Consider the following 22,792-nt stretch of genomic DNA (forward strand, 5'->3'; position numbering starts at 1 on the left):
CTCTTTATATTGCGCTGCTTCTCTCTATAACTCTCTCTCTCTCTCTTTCTCACTCTTCAATAATCACCATGTAGTCGTTTCGTACATCCTGATCTTAGTCATCCCGTCTCTAAATAAATGTCGTTCCACCAACCTACCTGTTCCCGTTGTCAGTTGCCCTATTTCGTATTCAACATTGGCGCCCGATTATTGATCGACCTACGACCCTGAGATCATCCTATGCCATTCGTCTCGTCTATGTCAACCTCGTCTCGTCCATGTCAACCTCGTCTCTTCTATGTCAACCTCGTCTCGTCCAAGTCATGCAGGTCAGCTACTTTCTTCATTTCTCTCTTTCTTTTTCATCTGTCCTTCGTCGTCAAATTTATTTCCGGTTTATTTTAGTTTGTGATTTTTGTAGTGTGTGTGCGGGCGGGTGTCCTTCATTAATATTAGGGGTCCGATCATAGTGAGCCACGCTCTTTTATTTATGTCGTATATTAAAGTGTAACTAGGCTGTATTAGCCGTGCAAAATACTAGTCATCAGAATACAATTCAAGTCCCTCGTCAAACTCCAATAGTTATTTTTGTGCCATTTTTTGAGGGGGCATTTGGGCCCGTTGTTATTGGCAATGTACACACTATAAGTAGTACAGGAACGTTGTAATGATCTGTAGTGCATTTTTAGTACACACTTTTGTGAGGCCCGTGCGTTGGGTGTGTGTGTGTGTGTGTTTTTTTTCTTCTCTTCTTCCTCGGTCATTGTTTCTCTCTATTTTTCTCATCGTCTTATTATTTCCTGCGCGAGGTCGCGGTTCTTTTTCCACTCAGGGGAGGTATGTTAGGTACCTCATCCCGTACCTTTTCTAGCTGGCCTGCATGCACTCGCGTACTCACCTTTTGTCTCCTTTTGTTCCGTTGGCCTGGGTAGCTACTTGCGCGCCCATAATTGCCATAGCTACCCAGGCTCTTTATATTGCGTTGCTTCTCTCTTCAACTCTCTCTCTCTCTTTCTCATTCTTCAATTATCACCATGTAGTCGTTTCGTTCGTCCTGGTCTTAGTCATCCCGTCTCTAATAAATGTCGTTCCACCAACCCACCTGTTCCCGTTGTCAGTTGTCCTTTTTCGTATTCAACAGATCAAACGCGCGTTCTTCTCTGCACTCACGGCTCAGCAGCGGCACCAGCTCACTGTCCTCGACAAGCGATGTGTTCGCTGCGTAGCCAATCTGCCCTTCCCGTCCCATACCACTCCTATATACACTCGCCTTTCCCTGACCCCTGTAATTGAACGTGCCAAATGCGAACTCCGTTTCCTTATGCACCGTGTCCACACCAGCCGCATCCGCCCTCTTCTGAAAGATAGAGTAGCCCTCCAACCTCCCAGGCAGTAACACCCGTGGCAATGACAATTGCAAATACGTTGTGCCGCTAACTCGGCAAACATCTGGCGACAGCCAACCATTGGTTTCCGCCGTGAAGCTTTGGAACACCCTGCCACAGGAACTCACGTCCACTCGTTGTCCAACCCCGTTTGGAATATTGCTGAAAGTGTCTTTCTACAGTTAACATGGCCGAATAGTACCTCCCTCTGGCATAGGTCCTCATCTTCATATTTCTCTCTGATTGAATTCGTTCGAACTTGACTTGCAATTACCGGTACATATACTTCCTATTGACTGTTTTTTCATTTCCTCAAGTGCAGCTTTATCGAGCCACACTTTTTATTCTATCGCCATCATAATATTGGGCATCAATGCCCGTTTGGTTTGCGATGTAAAATAAAACTTCAAACAAAAACAAAAAAACAACAAATGAAGAAAAACAGCAGACTTCTTATGATCACAATCCCCATCCAACTCCTCTTTATCAGCCGCAACCCTGTCCTCCGTCTCATCTCCAAACTCATCTTCATTGTCATCCTCTCTGCCATTCTCCTCATCACGTCGATCACTCCCAGACTCGCTTCATGTTGCTTAGGCTCTGTTCGTTGACTCCTCCTTTGATCTTGATAGTGAAATTGTTTCCGTTATTGTTGTTCGTGTTCTCTCTCACACGTCACATTTGCAACAGCAAAACCACAGTGCAGGGTCGGCTGCGGACAGCCACATTGCAAGACAAACGTAAAATGTGTCGAATTTGAATGCAGAGTGGTCTGCATGCATACTAGTCACTGTTCACTTACTTCTTCTACCCGCCAGCTTATCAAAAGTGCGTTCTGATGATGGTGGAGCAGCAAGTGCAGCAGCAGCAAGAGCTACTTTTGCAAATGGGCTTTCGCCCAGCCAATCTGAAAATTACACAGGAATATCAAAAGAAAAGAAAAAGGATCGAGGAGCTACAAGTTACGCTATAATGTCAACTATCACCACCAGTTACTAAACAATCAGCTCATGCGATAACATGCCCGTCAGTGTAGTGATTTGCTATCGCATGAGCTGATTGTTTAGTAACCGGTGGTGTTAGTGGACATTATAACATAACTTGTAGTTCCTTGGTCCTATTTTCTTTCGTATAAATTAATCCTTGGCTCTCCATCCGAGTCCAATATCAAAACAGTCCAGCCACAAGTTTCCTATTTGATGTGGATCCATGCAAGCATAGGAACATCAACCCGTCCGGAAACTAGATCAAAGTTTGGTTCCTGGTGTTCCTCTCGTCCTATACAGGATGATTTCAAGTTCAATTCCGGGAAAGACAGCAGACTGTTATAAAAACACTATTTGGTAAAAATCTCCTCATTTTTCGTCTTGAAGTAAAAAATCTGGGTCGCAGACTTCTCGGACCAAAACCAGTCGACTCAGCATCTACAATAATTGCCCAATCTCGTTCATCCATGCTTTTATAAGAGCAAAATTGTGCTGTTAGTGACTCTTTGTATATACTGGTAAATCCCCTTCTAGTAGGGCGCAGTCACCCAGTTTCGGTGGAAGGGGCGAGTTCGATTGGGTAAAAAGGAGGAAGGGAGCGTCTCCCCTTCTAGTAGGGCGCAGTCACCCAGTTTTGGTGGAAGGGGCGAGTTCGATTGGGTAAAAAGGAGGAAGGGAGCGTCTCGGCTTGCTCGGACCAAGATCATTCAACTTAACACCCTGAAGACTACGAGTAGTGAACTTTTCATTCTAGACCATACTTCCCCTTTGAGACGTCATCACTTTCAATATTGAGTATTATTGCATGGGTCACACAATGAAGGATATACAGTCATTTTCACTACATCTATTACAATACGAGCCAGAAACCACGACGCTAACGTCACCAGTTTTCGATGAGGGACTGAAAATCCTTCCCCCACAATGATAAAGGAAACGACAAGGTGCATCAAGCAAACAATCGCTCTTACTCTGCTGGATATGACCATGAATTGCAGATAAATACATATGATCATCGATGTGCTCTGCAGTCACTGACACGAGTGCTGACTGGAACTGCAGCTCGGACAGCTTGCTCGTAAGCTGCTGGCGCTCTTCAGTCGTCACAGATCGGCCGACAGCTTGAGCAAAGGACACATGCTTTTGCTGAATCTCGACAGAGTTGTCCGTACCAGAAGCTGCAAAGGAGAGATCGGACAATAACCGCCGGAGGGCGGAACAACACCGCAAATGTTGAGCACAACTCATGAAAACTAGTGTCTTTTTCAATTAATTCAGACTAGTGATGTGCATGGGTAGTCTGGCACCCATGCTACCCGGGAAGATCTCGGGTAGACGGGCACAGAATAGTACCCAAAAAATCGAAGGCGCAGATGGCATAATGTACAGTGCACATGTACAAATTCATGTAGTACTCCCCATGTCTATCCAGTGTGTAAGGGAAGGGGTGCATTGTGGTATTACCATGGAAACATTACCCGATTGGGTACCAATGCTACCCGTACCCCATACCTGAAGAAAATGCTACCCGACGCAGCCCTAATTCAGACGCAGAGCAAAGGACCACAACCAGTTAATAGCTCAGATAGGAATCATGATGACAGCTTGTTAAATCCTGAACGGCACTCGTGATATAATTATCATGGAATCGCTTATCCACATACTTGCAAAAGGAGTGATCTACTTTAGTTCTGCCCAGTGACAGTGTCATTTACTTCAACCTTGCAACCGACACAGGCATTCTCTTTTGCAGGAATTAGTCGGAATGCACTGGTCAGTCAAATGTCAGTAAGTTGGCATCTGGAATGACTCCAGAAGGCTTGATCAGTAGCCAACAGCTCCACCACAAGGTGGCGTTCCCCACTCCCACTTGGTGAAAAGAACGGACGGGTAGTCTGAATTTTTAAAGTCAGCATGCGTCTAGAAAAAAGAAAAGAAATGTTACTTCACGGCTCGCAAAATATTCGATCAGACTGAGTTTTCCACATAGCAGGATTGAGGAACGCCACCACCTTAAAGGATCAAGGCGCAGATGCTGTATCTAAAGACCCTGGCACATCATGTAAGGTTGTATACATACCTAGTATGTTCCATAAGGTAGTTCGCAGATCAACTATCTCCAAGCTGGCCAAGCGAATCACTTCCAGGATTCCAAAGCCAGCCAGAACGCCAGGGTACAAGAACAGGATCCGATTGAAAAGCTCTGCTTGGTGCCGTCCTAATGCCAAGACCACGATTGAGCTGCCGTAATCCCCCATGTAATCAATATCCACATCACCATATGACCCCAAAATACGTCTAAGCCGCCTGCGCAAATTGGCTTTCATAGACTCATCTGGAGGGCCATCAATTGTCACGAAAATGAGAACCTGCTTCTTACCTACAGCAAAAGAGGAAAAGATTGGAATTATGCCATAATTAGGGAAAATTCTGATAACAAACAGGGACACAAAAGATGCCATATAGCGCAGTAGTAACATTACGAAAATATAGAATAAACATCATCATCCAGATTGTGTTTGTGAGACCGTTACTCAATCTGCGGACAGAAGTGTTTCATCCCCATTATTAATGTAATAAATTATTGGTCACAAAGTGGATATCGCCTAGCACACAGACACAACACAATAGTAGAGAATGGGGTGTTTCCACTTAGAGCAAGACCACATGTACCAGTCAGCAATCAATGATACATCTATCAAACACTCAATCATTCAAACACACATACACACACACACACACACACACACACACACACACGCGTGCACACACACGCACCCACACCTCAGACCTCACCTCAGGCCTGCCCATCGCGGAAGCGATGATAGCGAACAGCTATGTTAGACATAGCAACTTGTGCTGGGATTACACCATTCAACAGCTTGCAAGGTTGATGAATTGACCGCCACTAAGTTTAGCCTGGCATCCACCACACAGCTGATTGAAGTGGCTTTTTTCTGGCCAGTAAATCCCCATTTTCATTTATTATTTTTTTCATTTTTTTACACACACGCCACACCACATACTCCGGCATACACTGGCTGTCGGCAACCACCCAGGAGAATGAAAGAAGCTAGGAGAATGAGAAAGAAAAGAAAGACATGGGCGGCCATAACCGTCGGCAATTGAACCCGCAACCTCTCGATTGGAAATCGACTGCACATACCACTGCACCATATGGGACACACACACACACACACACACACACACACACACACACACACACACACACACACACATACACACCATACGACCATTTCACGCCCATCGCCGGAGGTGATGATAGCGATGCTACAGCAGAAACCATAGCAACTTGTGCTGGGATTGCACTATTCAACAGCTTGCAAGGCTGGAGAATTGACCACCACTATTCAGCATTGTCTACACCACACAGCTATGAAGTGGCTTCTTCTGGCCAGTGAATCCCTACTTTTTGGTCTTTTTTGCTTTTTCCCGACCACACATCACACCACATACTCCGGCATGCACTGGCTGTTGGTAACCACCCAGGAGAATGAAAGAAAATTCAGAAGGAGTCTGAGAAAGAGAAGAAAGACGTGTGTGGCCATAAACGTCGGGGATCGAACCAGCAACCTATCGATTGGAAATTGCACAGACAAACACACACACACATATAAACACACACATACACGCACACACGTGCACACACACACACACACGCCCACACGCGCACGCACACACACACACAGGCACTCGTGCGCAATCAAGCACACACACGCACCCACACACACACACACACACACACAAATTCTGCATACCTTCGTCATCGACCTCTATGCCAGATGTCTCGCTCTCCATCTCATCGAAGTCGATGTTTTCATAACCAAAGCGTTTCAAGACTAACTTGATGAATCGTTCGTATAGTGCGCGTTTCTTCTTCAGCTTCTCGTCCAAAAGCACAAAAACCGTCTTTCCTTGCAAATGGCTTGTCGATGATATTCGGTCTGAAGACCCCAAGAATGAAAGAAAGTACTTGCATCAACACATTTGGATTCACCGATCATATCAAACTCAAGGCACAGTATACAAATCCAAACTCGCAAAGAGATGTGCCAGACACAGAGACACACAGATAAAGAGATAATCTGACACACACCAGGCGGGTAGCCAAAGTGGATACCTTGTAGTCAGGTATCCATACGTGGTTGGCCAGCACATGTCGGAATACACTGAGGTCTGTATTGCCTATTGCCATTGGTAGTCTGCACAGACCAGTACGTAGGGGTCAAACGGGTGTACCTTTAACTAACAACGGGCGGGTTACGGGTACCCTTTAGCAGCCATGTTTACTTTTTGCAAAATTCTCACACAAATCATGATTTTTAATTTATCTATTCTCGAGCTCAGATTGCATCTTGATATCACATTATGAGTCGCAAATTGATTTGTGTCTCATGTAATTATTGCTGCAGTTCCAAATGAATGCCATCCGTGCATCTGCCCATGCAAAACGGGTAACCGGTAACACCTTCGCAGGCAGTTACAATGATAAGACAAGGATAAAGATCATCGACGTCCAAATGGGTACCCTTTTACTAATGGTACCTGAGATTAACGGGTGGGTACCCGGGTACCCGGTACGCCCCTTTGATCCCTACATTTTTCCGCTACAATATCATTATAGATCTACCACTACTGCCAGGGTGAGGTAGATGTACTGACTTGACGCGTAGATCTACTGTCTACTGCCGACTGTAGAACTTACATACTAGATTCAACTCAGATGGTGAGTCAATTAAATTATTGTGAAAAGGAGGACAAAATGTGACGAGTTATGACTAACTGTCCACCAACGTAACCAGATCTTATACAGTCAGCGAGTGCGACAAAATGGCACAAAACTGACAAGGAGTACTGAGACATTCGGCGACTTGACACCTAGCTCCAACACTTCTCCAAGGCGCAAACCAACAACCTTCCAACTTGGAAGGCTCAGGTTCGGAAAGGTCCAAGAGGGGAAGGAAAGCGCCACGAACAAGAGCACGAGCTACGAATCATGGCAACAAAGAATGCCGAAAGTTACTGGATGATAGTGAAACTAGTAAGATTATTATTGGACATACCTGCCTTACTACAACTCGACGACGCTAAGCAACAGACCACCCAATTTCGGAGGCTCAAGTTTATGCTATGTTATCCTTCCCCTCTTGGACCTTTCAGAACTTGAGCCTTCCAAGTTGGAAAGTTGCTGGTTTGTGCCTTGGAGAAGTGTTGGAGCTAGGTGTCAGGTCGCCGAATGTCTCGGTACTCCTTGTCAGTTTGTGCCATTTTGTCGCACTCGCTGACTGTATAAGATCTGGTTACGTTGGTGGACAGTTAGTCATAACTCGTAACATTTTGTCCTTCTCCTTTTTCACCATTACTTACTAGAAGAGTTTGCAGGGTTTTTAAAGTAAGCAATCGTTGTAAGGTCAACTACATGCATGTACTTTGAACCACTTGTTGATTTTGCTGTGTGAATACACCCTGCAGCAGTGCTGTGCAGCACCACTCACTGCACTCTGCAGCGGAACACCCACTAGCAAAATCGGAGTCGAACTCGAAGTCGGAAAGCCAGCCCGAGTGTGCACTTTCCGAGAATCTCCGACAGTCTGGAACGACGGTGGAGTTCTTGTCACCCGAGGATGGCCCTGGTGGACGTATAACATGTATCGCTATGGCGCATTGGCGATGAAAGTAGGTGGCAAGTACATAAAGCTCCGTTGCTACTGGCCGGAGAACTACGTTCAGGCTGGCCTTTTCCAGGACTACTTGTAAGGGGTGAACGCTAGATTTTGTCTGGCATGCACATTGTTTGGAGGTGACAGCAACAAGTTTGGCCATCAACTTGAAGTCAGCTGTATTCTAGTCGCCATCACCCATGACGCATCATTCTCCCAAAGCGCGTGTGAACACCAGAGCTCAACTGCTCTCAACCGAGGCAACATTGTCATTCTGGAGAGCTGATCAGAGCGCAAGCTCAGACCACAAGTACACTGTAACACCTTAGTTGCAAGCGTAGACTGGTGCCAGGATGCATAGCTCAGCACTTTCGAAGCTTCATGCATCTATTTCATCCCTTGCGACACACCTCACATGTACACTGTGAATCATAGGGTACAGTGAAAAATCAACATGCATCGCAGTTTTCTGCATCACATTTCTTAAGTTGCTTCGCACCTCAGAAGAATTGCGTAGCAAATTGCGATGCGATACCGGTCAAATTATTCCCTGCACACACATACACACACACACGGGCGCACGCGCGCACGTACGCACGCACACACACACCATGACCATTTGATGAGAGCGATGCTACAGCAGAAGCAACTTTTGCTGGGACTGCACCATTCAACAGCTTGCAAGGCTGGAGAATTGACCACCACTATTCAGCCTTGTCTACACCACACAGCTATGAAGTGGCTTTTTCTGGCCAGTGAATCCCTACTTTCTGGTCTTTTTTCCCCGCACATACATCACACCACATACTCCGCCATGCACTGGCTGTTGGTAACCACCCAGGAGACTTAAATAAAAGTCAGGAGGAGTCTGAGGAAGAGAAGAGATACGTGTGTGACCATAATCGTCGGAAATTTAAATCGTAGCCGATCGATTGGAAATTGCTGCACATACCACTGCACCATATGGGACACACACACACACACACACACACACACACACACACACCATGTATACGCCCGTCGCAAGAGAAGCACGCAAATCTGAAAATGCACTGGATGTGCACCCACAGATTTTCTCTTATAGCAACGATAGCGAACAAGATCTGAATGAGACAGATCAAGACTTGCGCCAGATAACGGTCTAATCCACACAACTGGCGAACCCATGTGAATCGACCACCAAAGCACACCTGGTCTACACCACACGGAGTACATCGGCATAAATAGCCCAAGACAGTTACCTCTGCACACCCTGCACTGGCTCGGGTAACCAGTATAGACAGCACACTGCTTTGATAGAAGCAGACACTAGATGCACTGGTACCTTGAAGTGAAATTGGAGTTACTTTACCAACCACACACATACACACACACACACACACACACACACACACACACACACACACAAACGCACACACACACACACCACCATGTTAACCTTTGCTATTCGCCGACTAACGACATACCTCGGACATTCTCAGCAGTTAAATCACTTCGTAATGCTGGTGTTGCCGGACGTTTTGCCTCTGTAAAGGGTCTGCCAATACAGGACCCTAAACACAGCAAGCACATTGAAATACTTGATCGCTTGTCTGGGTCATGCTTAGGGTCAGAAGTCCAAGGCCGCGGCAGCAAGTTGTAGAGGCCAGGGATCATTTAAAACTGTCAAAAACCGGGTGTTAAACTCACATTATTAGTTTTGGGTACACCAAGTACTTACGTCAGCTCACTGGAAGGTATGACTTTCTCATGTCAACCTAAAAGCCGAGCATGTCAGAAAATGCTTCATTATTCATTTCGATTGGTGCATGTAAGCACCCTGAACTGCACAGATGGTCCGTAAGACGGTCTAAAGAGGTCGCTGTGTGCAGACTTCAAACCTAGATTATGCACTGAAGTAGTAAATAAATTATCCAATGCTGAGACACCTATAGCACCTTGAAACATCTCAACACCAATAAGGATTCCTATGCGATAGTCTTCCCCCCGTCTTCGTTTTCTTTCGATCACTGCTCACTTACTCAAGAGGCGAACCATCGCCTCATGTCGGTTATGATGCAACATCGGATTCATGGCCAGGATCGCACCACATAGAACTAGGTAGCCCAAGACACCACCGCTTTTAAGAAAGTGAACTATCTTGGCGTTGTGCCCCTCGGGCCCATCTCTGCCCTCTAGTCGGCGCAGTTGGTTCAGGTTATCATACGTCAAGGCGCCCCTGAAACTCTGCACCGCACCCCTGAAGCTTGCTGCATCCAAATCGTAGATCCACGGAAGAATGCCCGCCACAAACTCTGCGTGTGTGAACGGATTTTCTGTAGAACAGAATAAAGGAAGAAGCAGTAATGCCATTTTTCAGACATACAATACATGTACAATGGCCCGACCGAGCCCCTCCTCCCAAACTACTCAAACCGACAAGTTCTAGAACCAGGTGTACATATAATTGACTGCATTACACACACACACACACACACACACACACACACACACACACACACACACACACACGTGCGCACGCACACACACACAAACACACACACACACACACACATGTGCTAACACGTAGCACTAACGATGAAAGCACACAGGAGCTGCACATTAAACTCTGTCAACGGTTTCGTTTAGACGGCGGCAGCGTGCATGGTATTGTATCCACTTACAAATAATCCGATGTGTTCTTATGTGAGGGTGCGCTTAAACAAAGATATAGCTACATGTACATGCGCTTTAAGTCTAGTCCACATTTGACGCAACACTGACGGCACGGGATGTAAGAGTCTGTTGGGACGGCTGGGTTGAGCTGTCGTTGCGACGTTCAACGTCCAATGGTGCGAGTCATAAGGCACGGTCCGTGATGGGGTGACTTTCGGACTTAATTTCTTGTTTTTCGGGACCTTTTTCAATTATTTCTCCTTGAATGAAGCGGAATCAAGTTCACAATACCAATTTTTCATGAAGACCCAAACATTATCTCTGAAATTTGTGGCATTCAAACAATAGCCTCAGGAAATTATAGAACAGTTCGTCTGTCACGCTCCTGAACTATCCCTAAATACATGAGATCTTATCTTGCTAAAATTCAATTCAAGTCGTGCTAGCCATTCTGTGAGTTTTCATGGGAAGCGCAGTGTTCGAAATGCTAAAAAAATTCAAAGTAAGATTCGGGAGTAGTCGGGAAGAGTCGGCGCACTACGCCATGTCCTGTTCCCACTCGAACTGCAGCCGTTTTGTACGCTCGCGTCCCAGTCGACGCCAGTCTACGGTACGAAAAGTTGAATCGATTAAACTCTTCCTCGCACTTCCTGATCTGTACTCTAGTACAGTTGCGTCCCCGTTCCTGGTGTTCACATTGGACGCCGCCAGACTGTCCCGTCCCTCCCCGTCGATCCTTACGTCGCGTCCCGTCGCGCCCCGTCGGATGTGAACTGGGCTTTAATTAGTGCTGTATTAGCGGCTTCATAGCCCGTGCTGGGAGTATAACAGAGAGGTTCCAGGCTGTCCAGTAGAGTGCTCAATGCCGAGAAGCAGAGCCACTTCTAACAAGACTAAGGGTTTCATGCACTAAGCGATTATCAGACAACTGTTTTTCTGATGGGATCTTAGAGCTTGAAACTCTGAGTAAAACACTTGTTTTATCCTCTGTTTCTTGTTATTCTGGGAGTACATTATAGAAAAGGTGAAAGAGAAAAGGCCGAGGCATTAAAACCACTCAATTTTAGTGTATTGTTGAAACTCAATTCTGCCATATTTGCATCATACAATGACACAATGACACAAGGGAAAGGTAGATGAAAGGACGACATTTACTGGGGTAGACGAGGGACGAAACGAAGGACTACACGGTGACAACAAGAGTGAGATAGAGAGAGAGAGAGAGAGAGAGAGAGAGAGAGAGAGAGAGAGAGAGAGAGAGAGAGAGAGAGAGAGAGAGAGAGAGAGAGAGAGAGAGAGACAGAGAGACAGAGAGAGAGTAAGAAAAAGAGATTGCTAGATAAAAGACCTGGGTAGCTATGGCAACTATGGGCATGGAAGTAGCCAACCAGGTCAACAGAACAAACGGTGAGTACGGGGTGCACGCAGGCCAGCAGGAAAAGGGTACGGGAGAAGGTACTTAAGAGTAGTATGCACCAAGAAACAATACCACTGTACCACCCCTTACTTGCACAACCCTGAGCCGCATAGTACGTCATATCACTCTGCGGAATATCCTCGCCAAACTGGGCCGCAAACCGCTGGAAAGTTCCCAGACATCGGGATTCATGTCCAGGCGAATCCGCGCTGCTCGCAGCTGCAGCCTCGCTGGCACCACCTTCCGGATCAGGCGGTGTAGGAGGTTCTGTGGCGGCAATCTCCATGCTGTGAAGCTCGGCTCTTCCTTCGTTGCCTTTAAAGAACACCCTAAGGCAGAAACATAATAGAGTTTGCAACAGTGGGGGTCCACAAATTGTGCAGGGAAGACTTCAAGTCAAACCTGTGCCATAGTGCTTCAAAGTTGAGGGTCGAGCGACTTGAGCCATAACAGTACCAATCTCAGGGTATCAGGTGAACCTTAGAGGCGATTTACACGACGGCAGGATTCATCCCGTGCGTGATGCTACCATGGAGATTCAGTCATGTGAACTCAAATTTTGGCGAGAACGTATCCCGCGAGCTATCCCGGGAAGGTCCAGGTGCCTTGAGGGGTGGGGGGTAGAAAGGCATGCCATGGCATTCCTTGGACTGTTTTGTAGCACACGTGCTGTACGTCCATCCTGCCGTGTGCATCGATTTTCGTTTTTGCCGTACAATAGCAAGCTCTCGGGCACACACGCTTCACTTCCCGGCGAGATGCCCTGTCGTCATGTGAATCGCCTCTAAAAAGGTATTTGTACCCGGACCTTGTATGGAGCCTTGGACTGTGTAAAGCGTAGTGGACTGCATAGTGCGTCTTAGATCAGATAGAGCGTCTGGACCTCCTCGCGCGTCTCACATTAGAGTTATTTGGCAGGTCTATATTGGTCTGCACCCAGCGTACAGATTCGAATCCAGCGCCGCACACCATCATTTGTATGCATGATAGATCAGCAGGCTTTACCATTGCGGGATCACACCAACGGTCCGTTTGGATAGGCATGCAATAGCATGTGGCATGCTGTGCCATTGCACTTGAGATATCATAATGACATTTGCTCGCAGGGCGCAGTCACCCAGTGTCAGGGAGGTGTGCAAGTTAGGCTGGGTATACACATGCAGGCAAAGGGAGCGTTTTCAGGCCTACCCTCGTAAGCAGACAACCCCGAGAGTTTCAAAATCAATTTTTTTCTTGCAATGAGTTTTATCTACTAACAGGACTTGCACATTTTTACTGATCTACATCATTCATATTGCATCTGCCTCAGAAATGATGTTTTCTCATTAGAAAACAATTTTTTACCCCAGACCCCTGTACAATTACAAGACAATCCGTTATAAGACAATTTTGTCATTGCACCCCTATACAAGACAACATGAAACATCAATCGACCTATCCATGGTCATTTGCTTCGTCTAGTGATGAGGGAATCAAACGTGTGGGGCACTCCCAGCAGACAGTGACGTTATAAGTTGACGAATTCTGTCCACAAACGAATTATCTCATATCCGGACATGCATGTATGACTGGTAAATGCAGTTCGTCAGGGGATTTCGGATCGTTGTCTACCAATGAGGTGTGTGTTGTAACCGATGTCGTACTAACGAGGGTTGACCTGTATTGAGAGTGGCAATACTCGCAAAAGAGATGCGAGAGGGTCACGGAAGCGGGTCAATATTTTTGACATTATAGGAGAATCAATGAATGTTTTAGATCGATCACAGTCTAACCTGTTTTTCATGCAACGTGACGAGGACACGAGGAGAAGTAGTTGATGCGGGTCCCGCAAGGCATCGCTCACGCACGCATGAGAACATCCACGGTAGAATAAAATGTGCTGCTGAGAATCACCTAACAACCGATCGATTTTGAAATACTACCCTATCGAACCAAGCTAGCAATCGTATTGCAAAGATAGATTCACCACATTGGCTGTAGAGTGCCACGCAGGAAAGACGCCACCCACAACTAATTGGCTCCTAATTGACCTAACGGTAAAAGCTAGCGGGGACTGGCACGATGCTGAATGGCGATTAGAAACAAACCACAGATCAACTACGACCAGGGTGGCTATAAAAATAAAAATAATTTAAAAAATAGTTTGAGCGACAGAAAGTATTAAAAGTTACCGGTAGTTTCTGAGAAACTGGTAAAGACATGTACTACATGTATAGTGGATTTCAGTTGCCAGCTCTGTATGTCTATGAGTATGAATGTATGATGTATGATGTATGATGTAGTCTGTCAACACTCAACACTGGCAGTTTTAGTCCGGGAGCTGAAATCTGTAGGATGCTTTTTATTTTCGGGGTATGCCACTTCAGAGGGAGGACTTGAAACTTCGCACAGAGGTAGGCAAGGGTCACTAGAGGACGATTTGAGAACTTGGCCGTCCCGAAGCTGTGCAGCAATGCCGGTGCAAGGAGGTTTGTTCGCTCGTCGAACACTATTTCGTTGCCGTGATTTCACAGTTTTTGCGCCATTCAGCGCTTGAAAAATGGGGAAATCAGCGGGTTTCGCTGACGTAACCAGACATTTTCATGCGAATGACTCAATTGTGCTAGATTTTCAAGAGAAACACAAAGAAACACGAAGCGAAACGCAAAGTCACACCGTCGATGAAGCATTTTTCATTCTGTTTGTATAATTGTGTCGTTCTGAGTTCTGAAGACAAACATACAGTAGCTGGTTCGTCGTCGGAGGACATGACTGGTGTTCCTGAGATTGTCGTGCGTAACGGCTAAATGACTTGCCACTTGACCCTGATGTCGACAGGCAGGTCTCGTAGGAACTGTCCGTCTCCATCGAGGTGACTCTTGATTGTTTTTACCAATAGTGTTTTGTAGATTGATCCTCACTACAAACAAGAGTACTCCTGCTACAAACGATTTCATGCTAGTCAATGAGCGGACTGACAACGTGTGTTAAAGGTGGTAAGGTACACACCATGGCAGCTGCCTTGAACGGAATCTTTGATTATACCAGTGAACGTAGAAATGCATGACTTATCTTGAATAACGTCTCTTTGAATCATTGTTTTGTTGAAGTTTCGGATGCTGCACAATGACATGCGCGTACGTGGAAGCATTCACATTGTAGAAGATCATGGGATGATTATTTCCCTACTTCACTCAGTCCTTTGTGTGGTAAATTGAGTAGTAGTAGACGTAGTATATTAATTTTAGGAATTTCCGCAAACGCAATCAGTAAATGTGGCGGTAACATGTAGAATATAATCATTTTAAAACTACAGCTACGGTGCATCATATTTATGTGAACAAAGGCTGAATGCAGATATGTAAACAGTGTCTTGGACGCGATATGCATCGGCACCGCATACATCCAGGCAAGACGATGTAGCGCAATATCTGTGTTGAACGGTTTTTGATCCCTTCATCATGGAGAACAGTATCCATTCTTCATCCGGTTTGCGATCCTCTGCTCTGTGCTGCCAACGACGTCCACTTGTTGCTCACATGTGTAGTGCTGCTGAGCGGGTTGCAACATTCGGACATGCATCGGCGAGTACCGTAAAAGCCCGTAATAAGGCCCTGGGCGGAAGCGTTAGCGACGGTCCAGAACATGGGCGCTAATGATTGGGTTGTCACATTCGGACATGCACCAGCAAGTATAGTACAGGGTTGGGGTGACCCGTTGCACTAGAAGCATCCAGTGCTGTAACCTTTGCGATGTTTGCAGCTATGCAGAGCAGTTATCTCCTGGGTTCCGACTGCTGCTCCGTGGAGATGATAGTAGGGCACTAGACAGCGGCTTTGTAAATTGCCATTCTGGAATGCTACCTCAGAGCAGCCGATGATGGTGACGTTCTTGCACAGCATGTTGTTGGTACCACAATCACAGCAAGTTCACTGGTGATGATTAACTTCTGGCCGCGTGTTGCATGTTTCTGAGATTCGTAGATAATGACGCGCGCGTGCATGAGTGTGTGTGTTTATATGTATGTATGCATGTGAGCATCGGCATGTGCGCATCCATGTGTGTGTGTGCGGGCGCGCGCGTGTGTCGTGCACATGTACACGTGTATGAGCGTGTGTGTGTGAGCATTTGCATGTGCGCATCCACCTGTGTGTGCGCGCACGCGTGTGTCGTGCACATGTACATGTGTATGCGTGTATGTGTGTGTGAGCATTTGCATGTGCGCATCCACCTGTGTGTATGTGCGTGCAAGCGCGCACGCGTGTGTGTGCGTGCACATGTACACGTGTATGCGTGTGTGTGTGTGTGTGAGCATTGGCATGTGCGCATCCACCTGTGTGTATGTGCGCACGCGTGTGTGTTGAATGCGTGCATGTTCGCACACATGTATGTGTGTGTGTGCGAACAGAGAGTCACATGTGTGTGTGTGTGTGTGTGTGTGTGTGTGTGTGTGTGTGTGTGCGTGTGTGTGCACTCATGCACACATGTGAGTACACGCTTGCGCGCGTGTGTGGGCGTGCGCGCGTGTACACAATCTCGCACACATGCATGTGCGCGCATCCACCTGTGTGTGCACGCGTGCGTGTGTCGTGCACATATACATGTACATGTGTATGCGTGTATGTGTGTGTGAGCATTTGCATGTGCGCATCCACCTGTGTGTATGTGCGTGCAAGCGCGCACGAGTGTGTGTGCGTGCAAGCGCGCACGCGTGTGTGTGCGTGCACATGTACACGTGTATGCGTGTGTGTGTGTGAGCATTGGCATGTGCGCATCCACCTGTGTGTATGTGCGCACGCGTGTGTGATGAATGCGCGCATGTTCGCACACATGTATGTGTGTGTGTGTGTGTGCGAACAGAGAGTCACATGTGTGTGCGTGTGTGTGCACTCATGCACACTCGCACACATGTGAGTACACGCTTGCAAGCGTGTGTGGGCGTGCGCGCGTGTACACAAGCTCGCACACATGTACGTGCGCGCATGTATGTTCTATCTTGTGATGTTGCCTATCCCATGCTCTCCTTTGGTGCTGCCACGTAGACGTCTGTCGTAGTTCCTGTCAGAAGTGCATGTGGAACTGGCAGTGATTGTCATTCTACCTTTGTTTCAAACAACGTCTCGTTTTCGAGTTACATGATCTCTCACAGGATCCACAAAGTATTTTGTGCAAAAGCAGCTAGGCTCACCTGAACCAGTGAAGAACGAGTACCGGAACAAACAAGCTGGCAAACTGCAACGGAGTTGACACCACCAGCAGATAAATAGGCCAGGCAGAGTACCGACATGGGTGATGATGATCTTGCACGTCCGGTGACTGGTCACTGGTGCATACGGCTGTGGCACTGGCAGTCAGGACTCAGGGACGCGGAGGCCGACTTGTCAGCAAGCAACATCTCGCCTACTCTGCCGGAATCTTCGCTCGACTCGACCTCAGTCAGACCTGGAAATATACTTTTGAAACTTTGCTTGCACGCGTTGCAGAATTGCCGGAGTAGGCGCGAGTATTATTGTGCACTATTGCTGGTACACACTCTATGTTGCGCTTTTGTCCAGAAGCGCCATGCTTCGTGACTAGTGGACCTGACGATGGCAATACTATTCTCACATTCAAAGTCAAAATCGTAATGAAAATGTATGTCACGCTTTGAGAAAGTAAGCTTGCAGCGTCGTCATCTTCTGGACAGGCGCATAGTCACTGATTTGGAATTTTGAGCGTGCGCACCTACTTCTCAAACCGAGAAGTCGGCTGAGAACGAAAAACATTTGCGCCTAAATGCTTGACAATTGTGAATTTGATCGTCGAACAAAATGCGTCCTCGCGATGTCCGTGCACAGCTTTGGGATGGCCAAGAACTCGAAAGCCCTTCTCTGATAGACCCATAACCCATTGCTGAAGAGATCTTGTACTCCATCTCGCCCGACCTGGAGCGCCACTTTTTTGAAGGTCGGCTCCCTGACTATTTAGTTGTTTGGTGATCGACAGACTCAGTGCTGTACCGGTACCGCGGTATTTCCCCTTCTCGACCTTATTCGATCACGTGATTTTTCGGGGCGCCTTCGAGGATGCGCACGCGGCACTCGGACGCGTGATCCGGACGAGTGGCAAAAAGGCCTCAGCTGAGCATCACGGAAATTTGTTTTGAATGTATTTTCAATATCGGAGTTCGTCTCCTTCCTTTTCTCGAAGTACTTTCATGCAGGTTTGTCAGGTGTTAGGAGCAGTAAGCAGTCTTCTTGTAGTTTTGAGTGTTCTAGCAGTGATGGCGGTTCAAGACTTGTCCGAAATCTATCGCGATTTGGATAAAGCGGGCAAGACGCGGTATGCCGAGAAGCTGGCGTTTGTCAGGTGTTAGGAGCAGTAAGCAGTCTTCTTGTAGTTTTGAGTGTTCTAGCAGTGATGGCGGTTCAAGAGTTGTCCGAAATCTATCGCGATTTGGATAGAGCGGGCAAGACGCGGTATGCCGAGAAGCTGGCGTTCATCGGCTCGGACCAGGACCCCTACGTGACGAGCAGATCTCTCACGCCTGGTGCCACACCTGATTTCCCCAGCGTGGAGTATCCTGATTTGTACCACTATCTCGTGAACGCGCCGAGTCCCTGCACGAAAGAGGAGATGAAGGCGTACAAAAGCTTGGAGGGGTACCAGTTTTTCGTTGCTGGTTGGGTTGGCAATGTCGTCACCTTTCCTGCAACTGCGGATGGCAAGAGAGCATTTGTGATGGCGAAGGTCCGTCACTCCCAGTCCGTGTCCTCTGCTGAGCTGCAGCCTTGGGTGGCAGCTGACATGGATGGGAGTGTGCTTTGTGCCCACTGTACGTGTATGGCTGGCCTGGGTGAGGCATGCTCCCACATTGCCGCCTTGCTATTTACTCTGGTGGCCAGGACGGATTTCGTGAAAGAAAATTCCGCCTGCACCTCCACGCAATGTCAGTGGATTGCCCCATCCCTGCAGCCTGTGCAGTATGCCAGGATATGCGAGATGGATTTCGCCGCGCCGAGCAGCAAGCGCACTAAGCCAGCAGCAGCCAGTGTGGAGGTCACCACACAACTGCCGACATACACTGTGCCAACCACCAGTGAAGTCAACGAGTTCTTTTCTGGTCTTGCCTCCACGCAGAGCAAGCCAGGGATACTATCAATTGTTCCTGGTTTCTGCGAGAGGTATGTCCCAACCCGCCCAGCTGGGTTCCCAGCTTATATCACCGACCTCTATGATGAGGCAATGCTAGACGCATCACTCGATGTGTTGCTGAACCGGTGTGATGATGTTTTGAAGGGCATGGGAGTGACAGCAGCAGAATCGGCTGCTGTTGAAAAGGCAACCCGCGATCAGAGCAAGAGCAAGCTGTGGTTCAGGTTCCGCGCAGGGCGTGTGACAGCTTCAAAGTTCCGTGATGCTGCTCACACACCCCCTGCGAACCCATCATCATCTCTAATTCGTGCAATTTGCTACCCCGATGCATATCAGTTTTCCTCTGCAGCGACCACTTGGGGTTTGGAGCATGAGCAGACTGCCCGAGACTGCTACGTCAAACTGTTTGAGCCTAACCACTGCGACTTCAAAGTTACTGATTCAGGATTCGTCATCTCCACCACTCATCCGTATCTCGGTGCCAGTCCTGATGGAAACATCAATTGTACTTGCTGCGGATATGGCGTCCTTGAGGTGAAATGCCCTTTCAAAGCCGTGAACAAGTCCTTCCATGATCTGGCAAAGGACACCAACTTCTGTTTGAAGGAGGTCGATGGAAAATTCCATTTGCGCCTTGGTCACAAGTATGCATACCAAGTGCAAGCACAGATGTTTGTATGCAAGGCAGCATATTCGGATTTTGTGGTGTGGAGCGTGCGGGAATGTGTAGTCATCCGCGTTCATCCAGATCCAGATTTCCACAAGACAGTCCAAGCCATCACGTCTTTCTACAAGGCTGGCGTGCTGCCAGAGATTGTCGGCAAGTATTTTACAAAATCCTTCAAATCTACTGCCGCCAATTCTGATGGAGCTGTATGCACTTGCAACGAGGATAAGGACGGCGACGTGGTGGAATGCTCACATCCAGACTGCAGAGTTAAGACGTTTCACTTGGTATGTCTTCGCATGAAGCAGAAACCAAAACGCAAGTGGATATGTGCAGCATGCAAGAAGAAGGAATAACTGTGTGTACGGGTGTGTGTGTGTGTGTGTGTGTGTGTGTGTGTGTGTGTGTGTGTGTGTGTGCAACGCCATGCTAGATTCTGTTGACTCTCGCTCTTTCTTTCCTCTCTTCTCTCTTTTAGTTGTTGTCTCCCGCTTATGATAGCGGCATGGCCCGATAGGGCAGCTGTACATAGCAGTAGTAGTAGTGTATGTGTGTGTGTGTGTGTGTGTGTGTGTGTGCATACATGCATGTATCCTGATGCAATTATGTAACTAGGAGCTATGCCCAACCCACCAAAACTCTCACTTCTCACACAAATGATTGCACCATACATGTACATAGAAATCAACAGCCATGCTCATGCATGGCTGCAGGATCATACATTCCACCATGTCAGAAATTTGAACTTGAGTCAATATGACCACTGGGGCTTGTTATTATTATGTGCAGGCAAGCAAAAAAGATGAAATCATATGATGATTTCAAGTTGTGCTTTTTGAAACATGACGTGTGTGTGTGTATGTGTCTGTGTGTGTGTGTGTGTGTGTGTGTGTGTGTGTGTGTGTGTGTGTGTGTGTGTGTGTGTGTAATGGAGTGTGATTGATTGAGATTTACACATTGGTGCTAACTAGACACAGGGACAAAAGCCGTTCTTCGAGGGAGTGGTAAAATACAAGTAACATAATTTGCATTGCACTCCTGTCCAGGTAATCTATGCAGCAACAACATGCCACACGTTCCACAATACGGGACAAAAAAAGTAAAAAACAAGTCAATACTTCAGTACTTCTACTGGAAAGGCACCACTGAGTCGCAGCAGTTGCACAGCGCAGAGCACACCAGGACAATCTTGTCGATGGTGCACACTCCTGTTGAGGCATCACTCATCAGCATGTTCACTGGCAGGGTTGACTGCAGAATAGTGTACTTCTGCCGCAAGTTGCCGATAACACGTTCCACATGGATTCGTAGCCGAGACAGCTTCCTGGCCTTCTCAATGCTGATTCTCGACAGTTGCTTCTTGCCTCTTGTGAACGGAGGTATGACCAGCTCAGCGCAGTGCAGGCCAACGGCATCACTGACCGTGAATCCCCGGTCTGCCATTAGCTGATCACCCGGCAATAGCTTGTCCAACAGCCCGCAATGCTCCGTGATGTACTTATCCGATGTCCGGCCACCCCATCCTTTGGAGATGAAGGAAATAGTGCCTTGCGGGGTGATACCAATAAGAAATTTAACCGTGTTGTGGTGTTTGTAATTAGAGAAGGTTTGAGCCCTGGCCATCAGATCATGTGGCCTTTCGCAAAACACTTCAAAACAATCAATAATGCAAATGCACTTCCCAAAATGTCCGCGAAACTCCAATGGCATCGTGCGGTACAGTTCGGAGCGCTCTGGCCAGATGATCAACGGCTGCAGCCTGCCATAAAGGACGTGGATCCATTTGTGGAAGTACTTTGAGACGGTAGACTGGCTGATGCCGAAGCGATGTGCTAGATCTTGATCGTGCAAGTTGAGGCGCAGCTTCATCAGGACAATAATAAACTGCGCAAAGGACGGAAGTGCCGCTCGGTGGTGGTCGGGGATGTCCTTGCCAGCAAATGCGAACACTTTCTCCAGCACAGCAAAAGATGGGAGGCCAGTTTCATATCTCACCATGTCATCATTGGACTTGAATCCTGATATGATGGAAGACATTGCCGCCTCTGATTTTTGATGTTTCACAGTGGCTTCCAGGTGCTGTACTTTGACGGTGAGAGCAGAAATAGCAGATTTCTGTTCCTGCAACTGACCATTCAGCTGGCATTTGTCCTCTTCCAGCTGTGCCACTCTCGCCTGAAGCAAGGCTAGATCGTCATTTTCTTGTTCAGCACTATTGTCGACATGGCTGCTGGCTTCAGTGAGCTCTGGCTGAGCTGGGGACGCTGGCTCAACAGAGTCTGACGAACATGAATCTCTCGGCGCACTCTCCTCTTCGATTTCCTTGTCAGCATTACAGTCACTTTCTCCAGTCAGCACGGGCTCATGATTGCCATGGCAGGTATCTTCAGGCTGAGCTGTTGGCTTTGAAGCTGCATGCCGTCGACGTCGGGCCTTGTGGCGATCAAATTTTACGTAAGCTTTCTCACCATTTACTCGACCCTCGTCTGAAAAAACAGACGGGACGAAATCAGGGGATAGTGGATCGTCGCTCTTCTTGAACCTTACAAAGTGATCGCAGCACACCCAACTGGAAGCGTTGGGCTGCCAGTTCTTGCGCTTCAGCGCAGCAATCCACTTTGCTCTCCTGAGCTGATTAGTTGGGAACTTATAAAAGCTCTTTCCACCGCCTTTCGCGAAACGGTTAGCGCAACCAACTGCACAGCAACTCTTCACCATACTACTACACTCCCTACCCACGTCTCCCTGACCAACGACAGTGACAGCTACCCAGAACAATTCCAAAGCTCTCCTCCAAACACACTTGCCCACAACTATCAACACGCACTTTCAAAACAAAACACTTCTTGCCACTCGTCCAGTTTTTCGTAGGTTCGTGACTGGGGTCCACGTGACCCGTGACGTGTATC

At 47.5% G+C, this 22,792-nt stretch overlaps 2 protein-coding genes across 2 annotated transcripts in view; both read right to left on the reverse strand.

Annotated features, from left to right (window-relative positions):
* LOC135821208 (uncharacterized) overlaps nt 1–14,233 on the reverse strand; it is a 49,203-nt gene extending 34,970 nt beyond the window's left edge. Inside the window, exons 1-8 of the mRNA XM_065334273.1 lie at nt 13,876–14,233; nt 12,194–12,432; nt 10,053–10,346; nt 9,498–9,584; nt 6,130–6,315; nt 4,431–4,730; nt 3,322–3,528; nt 2,167–2,271 (exon numbers count right to left, since the gene is read on the reverse strand). Of these exons, the coding sequence (XP_065190345.1) occupies nt 2,167–2,271; nt 3,322–3,528; nt 4,431–4,730; nt 6,130–6,315; nt 9,498–9,584; nt 10,053–10,346; nt 12,194–12,432; nt 13,876–13,886 (1,429 nt within the window). The 5' untranslated portion in view covers nt 13,887–14,233. The remainder of the gene's footprint in view (nt 1–2,166; nt 2,272–3,321; nt 3,529–4,430; nt 4,731–6,129; nt 6,316–9,497; nt 9,585–10,052; nt 10,347–12,193; nt 12,433–13,875) is intronic.
* Nucleotides 14,234–20,757: 6,524 nt separating this feature from the next.
* Nucleotides 20,758–22,774, reverse strand: LOC135821209 (uncharacterized). The gene has a single exon (XM_065334274.1). It carries the CDS (start codon nt 22,599–22,601, stop codon nt 21,012–21,014), a length of 1,590 nt encoding a protein of 529 aa, XP_065190346.1. The 5' UTR covers nt 22,602–22,774; the 3' UTR covers nt 20,758–21,011.
* Between the last annotated feature and the right edge of the window lie 18 nt (nt 22,775–22,792).

This window comes from Sycon ciliatum, chromosome 7, assembly GCF_964019385.1.
Source record: "Sycon ciliatum chromosome 7, ocSycCili1.1, whole genome shotgun sequence".
Lineage (NCBI taxonomy): Eukaryota > Metazoa > Porifera > Calcarea > Leucosolenida > Sycettidae > Sycon > Sycon ciliatum.

Coding starts and splice junctions, on each gene's coding strand:
- LOC135821209 (XM_065334274.1), bottom strand. CDS start 22,601: ATGGTGAAGAGTTGCTGTGCAGTTGGTTGCGCTAACCGTTTCGCGAAA.